Source organism: Cynara cardunculus (assembly GCF_001531365.2).
Source record: "Cynara cardunculus var. scolymus isolate 2C chromosome LG 17, CcrdV1, whole genome shotgun sequence".
Lineage (NCBI taxonomy): Eukaryota > Viridiplantae > Streptophyta > Magnoliopsida > Asterales > Asteraceae > Cynara > Cynara cardunculus.
This window is the reverse complement of record NC_037544.1, coordinates 35,881,282-35,886,638: the sequence shown is the minus strand read 5'-3', so window position 1 is coordinate 35,886,638 and position 5,357 is coordinate 35,881,282. Positions and strand designations below refer to the sequence as shown.

Sequence of the window (5,357 nt, the reverse complement as noted above, 5' to 3'; positions counted from 1 at the left end):
AGTCTTCGTTTTCGCCATCTGAAATCTTCTCTTTTATTTAACTCTAATTTAACTTTTGCTCCAATCCCTGTGGACGATATTCCGGTACTTGTACCACTTTATTACTTGGAAAGACGACGTTGGGCTGTATTGTATACTTGCTTTGTGGCCCAATTTCATTAAGTCTAAAGTTAAAGGATTTGACCGACCACCGATGTAACTAGAGATGGGCAATCTGGGTAACTGGTGAAAGTTTATGGCCAGACCTAATTATGATCATCGACGCACTTAACCGCTTAAGTTGGTCGCTAGTCATGATTATAAATGGTTACGACATAAAAAATGGAGGATTGATTGCATTGACGGAGGAGAGGTAAAAGAGAGTGTAACTGAGCTATATATCCATCCATTAGTAGTTAGCCGGCTTAAAGAGTTTAGACTCACGATACCGAGAAGGCAAGCCGATCATAAACGGAGGTTTAAGCTTGAAGTGAAGTGTCCGACCAAAGGTGAATCAGATGTTTGAAGGAGGTTGTTCATGAACATGCCTATAGTGGTGCATACAGTGGCACGTACCACCGTATTATTCCTCCGTCTAAGGGTAAAAAAAAATTAGGTTCGCGAAAGGTACAACTGTATTAATTTGTTGTGTGTCACCGTATGTATTTTAAAACTACATTGAGAACAAGTTTTATTTGGTAAAGTTGGTTTACAAGACTTTTTATTCCACCACAGACCCGAGTTCAAATCCTGTTAGTGTCATTTTCTTAGTCAAATGGTGCCACCATTTGGAAAAAATTATGTATATTTATTTCTTATAGTCAAAAGGTGCTATCGATTGAAATTTTTTCCCTATAAATATTGTTATAATGAAATTATGTTACTCAACTCTCCTCCACCACCAATGAATTTCGCTTTAGAAGGGAATTGATCCGGTGCACCTTATTAGTGTTGACATTCAATTAGTGGAAATCTCTTCCTACGTTTCTCACCATAACTTTCATTTTCACTAGAACCCGACCCTATATAAATATATATTATCACATTTACTGAACATAAATACAAAAACAAATGGATAAGTCAAATGGACACAAATAAAAAAATTTAAAAGTGGTCTAAATACATATTAATAATGAACCTAAAATCATTTTAAATAACAGAAAGAGAAGGGTATTGGGTTGTGCTGGATTAGGTTCAAATGATCGTAACCCAATTTCAATCGAGTACCTATTATTTTACAACTCGGTTAGACATCGGGTAGCTACGGGCTGGGTTATTTCAGGTTGTGTTGGATTGGGTTCGCCAATTTTTTTTATGCACCCGTATTTTTGGCTTAATATTGTGTATGGCTTATTCATTAAGCATACAAAGGTTTTCAGTTAACCACATTTTCTTGAAACAAATCTGTGTGTAAATATATTTTGAGACGGATTGAAATAAACATTCTTTTATCTCCATTTGCAGGTTTAAATGCAGAGGCAGAACACAAATGGATTGGATCAGCAAAAGGGTCCAAAAGAATTTTATACTTAAAACCTTAATGGACTGAAGATGTTTCACTTTATCGAGAGAGAAAAAAAAAACCAATGACCAAGGCTCCTAAGACCCCTATGTTCATCCGCCCCTACATTCACCGAAGAACCCAACACCAGATGATGTCGAAATAATAGTTTTCATATATCATTTTATTTTATTTTTTTGATAAAAATATATTAATAAATTATATTCTAAAAATTTAGAAACCACTTATTTTATATGGACATGTTCTCCGTCATCTGATTTTTGCAATATCATTTTCATCCCGTTATGCGAACCGACTAATCTCAGAACGACCACCCAACGGGTAGCCTGGAGTCACTGCATTTGTACCTCTGTAACCACAATGTGATTTTTATTTCTTCTTGAATTCGAACATGGGACCTACAGTCACTTTTGACCTTTGGAGCTCAAACTCAAACCAATCAGGCACCACCTTTTTGGTTTGTTTCCATTTTTTTTTACCATGCCTTACGGATACTTCCCTTCCTACGACCATACGGTTGATTTATTATCATATTTAATACCATGAAAAGAATTCTCGTCGGAAATTTGTAGCGTATATGATTACAATGGACCACATTTACGTACACGCGTTTTGAAAGCTAAATAAAAAAAAACATGTGCGTGGACCGTCATATCAGCTCTTACGAAGCACGACAAAGCTATCACCTTCGTCTTCTTTCTAATTGTTTTTGTTCTATGTGTGTGTGTGCATATATATATATATATATACATATACATATGTATATATATGTGTATATATATGTATATATATGTGTATATACTGGGAATGTCTTTATTTTAGAGTTTCGAGAACCAAATAAGAGAATATTTCCATAGGTCGCAGGTGGCATACGGACTGATTTTTCTTTTTTCGTTGTCGAAATTGAAGAAAGTTCGACCAAGTCGTTACTTCAAAAAACCATGTATACAATTAATTTGAATTTAATAAATATTTAAATTGTTAATTATATATTTATTATAATTTTAAACAATGGAAAACAAATCCAAATGTTGTATATTACAATATGATTTATATTATAATTAATTATTTGATTATTAAGTATCACAAAATCAAATGTAAACCACATGTCTAAACTAGGGGTGTTCATGAGTTGGGTTGATCGGGTTGAAGACATTTGAACAACTCAATCCAGTACTTGCGGTTTGAAAAATCTTAACTCAACCCAACCCAAACCGTACGGGTTGTTCGGGTTGATACTTTGGTACATTAAATTATTTTTCTAAACTTGAATATGTTATTTCTCTACTTATAATTTATTTTTCACCATCAACCATTTGATACAGCTTATTCATACTTCTTAAATCTTATATATATCACAATCAATTAATTTTTGTGATTATTTTATTGGGAAAAAACGGGTTATACAAGTTGCGTAAGGGGGCCTGTTTGTTAGCAGCTTAATGAGCTTAATGAGACTCACAACTTATTTGATAAGTCATCCATGACTGCTTGGTAGTGGCTTAATGATAGAGAAAATGACTTATTTATTAAGCTTTTAAGACGAACTTCATTCAGAATGTCGAGTTTTTTTTTCTTCTGGATTTCACCCCTACACACGAAATTCCACTCTCCTCTGTCTCACTCAAGTGAATTGGTTTCACAAGCAAATGGGTCAATGACTAGATAGCCACGGTAAGATGGAAGGCCCGCACAAATTCCCTTAGAGTCGTCGGCCGAATTACCGATCCAAACATGTCTCTCTCAATTAAAAAACATGTTCCTTTCATCTATGAAAGACTCTTTCAAACAAAAAAGTTTATAATTTATACAAAAGAGAGACAAATTTATCCATACAAAATTTAATAAAAAATCAAGCGCACACTGTTTATAATTTTTTTAATTAACCTGGATATCTAATCCGCTATGCAAGCTGACTAATCCCAAGATGACCATTCGTTTTGCGGGTAGCTCGGAGTCACCACATTTCAACTTTTGTGGTCATAAGTAAATTTTTATTCTTTCTTGGATTCGAACCTGAGACCTCCATACATTTTTAACTTTTGAAACACAAGTTTAAATCAATCAGACACCATCCGAGTGGTTCATTGTTTATAATTCAGACAACTTGTATATAATTTCTGGAAAAAAAATTAATTTGGAAAATACAAATTTTCAACAAAACCACACGAACCAAAATGGTAATTTACTCCAAAAAGGAAAGCGAGTACCGACCCCACACGTGACACATAACGACAAAAACTGACACGTGTACAATCTTGATCCCGTTTGCCTTTATAAACCTAACCCCCACCGTAACCCATTATTGACCTTCAAAACTTTAACGACAACGCAAGAAAGAAATATCTCTCTCTCTCTCTAGAAAAATGGCAGCAAGTCTGATGCCAATTCAGCCACCGGTCGTCGTCCGAGCATCTGCCTCCACCTCCGGCCACCAGAAGTCCGACTCACAACGCAAGAGCTGGTGGACTCCACTCTTCGGCTGGTCCTCCGAACCTGACTACATTGACTCCGGAAACGCCGATAATTGCCGGAAGAATACTACTACTACTACTACTACTACTTTATCGGCGAGATCGGGAGCAATATCTGAATTGGATCTGGATCAGAGAACCGTTAGGTCTCGTATATCGCCGGGGAACTTTACTGAAGAAAAAGCGAGGAAGCTCCGGATGTTGACGAAGGAAACGGAGTCGTTTCACGATGCGATGTATCACTCCGCCATCGCTTCTCGTCTCGCTTCCGATTTCTCCGACCGTTCTGATCTATGATCTACGGTTACCGGCGAGTATGTGTTCGTATAATCTCCAACTTTGCAATTAGTGCCGTACAAGTCTGATTAAAGTTCTAGATTGTTCCTTTTGTTTATTTAGTAACTATTATTTTCAAAATGTTACTGCGTAGAGCCATATGAATAACGTCATTATGTATATAATGCTTTTTTATTTATCATCAAGGATCTCTGGTTAAACGGCTCTTGAAGATTGCATAACTTTATGTATGATAGTAATCCAATAATTTGTATATAAATAAAGTATTTGCTTAAGTTAAATATGGAGTTTGCTGAAAGCTGATTAATACGTTTTTTAATGATGATACAGACGTAATTAGTTGTTTAATTTGAATTATTGACGCAAGTTGCAAGTGAGTACTTCTTGTTCTTATCGCCATCAAGTCGGACAATAGTTTCCACAAGACAACGCTTATTAATTCCTTTAATCATCGTTATTCTTTGCCTTTTCCTTCTTTATGATAATTACGTATTCTCTTAATTTAAATTGTTTTCAATGTTTTCTACTTTCTATTTTAGAGCTGTTCATTAGACATAGTAAAAAACCAGTCCGGGTCCGGGTCTGGGGTGGGTCCAAATCGGTCTTGATCCAAGATATTTCTTTTGTCCCATGAAAACCAGTTTCGGTTTGGTCAGTATATTAAATCAGCGTTTGGTTTGATGGAATGATTTTGGATTTGAAGCAATTAGATTTGGAATGTTTGATTTATAATATTTTTTTATAAATATAAAAACAAATTTTAAATAATTATAAAAAAAATTAAATTCCATTTTAATTAATTAATTATTGTAAAACAAATGTTTTTTTAACATATTTTAAAACATTAATATATACAAATCATACGAAGTCTCGTAAAATCATAGGATTTCAATAAATTCATTCATTCTTGCAAAACCATTTATGGTATGGAACTAGCTCAACATTTTCTTTTGAAAATCGGAAGGTTTTCAAGTTTTTTCTTTGAAGTATATAATATTTATATACGGTAAATAGAACAAATAAACTCACACACCCTTCTCACCAAAGTTTGAAAAGCTGACCTCCTATAAAGTCAAAAACTCACA

At 34.5% G+C, this 5,357-nt stretch overlaps 1 protein-coding gene across 1 annotated transcript; it reads left to right on the top strand.

The window, feature by feature from the left end:
* The first annotated feature begins 3,867 nt into the window (after positions 1 to 3,867).
* LOC112500029 lies at positions 3,868 to 4,272 on the top strand. The gene has a single exon (XM_025103290.1). It carries the CDS (start codon positions 3,868 to 3,870, stop codon positions 4,270 to 4,272), a length of 405 nt encoding a protein of 134 aa, XP_024959058.1.
* Positions 4,273 to 5,357: the final 1,085 nt, after the last annotated feature.

Excerpts from the sequence above, each read along its gene's own strand:
- LOC112500029 (XM_025103290.1), top strand. The coding sequence starts at position 3,868 with ATGGCAGCAAGTCTGATGCCAATTCAGCCACCGGTCGTCGTCCGAGCA.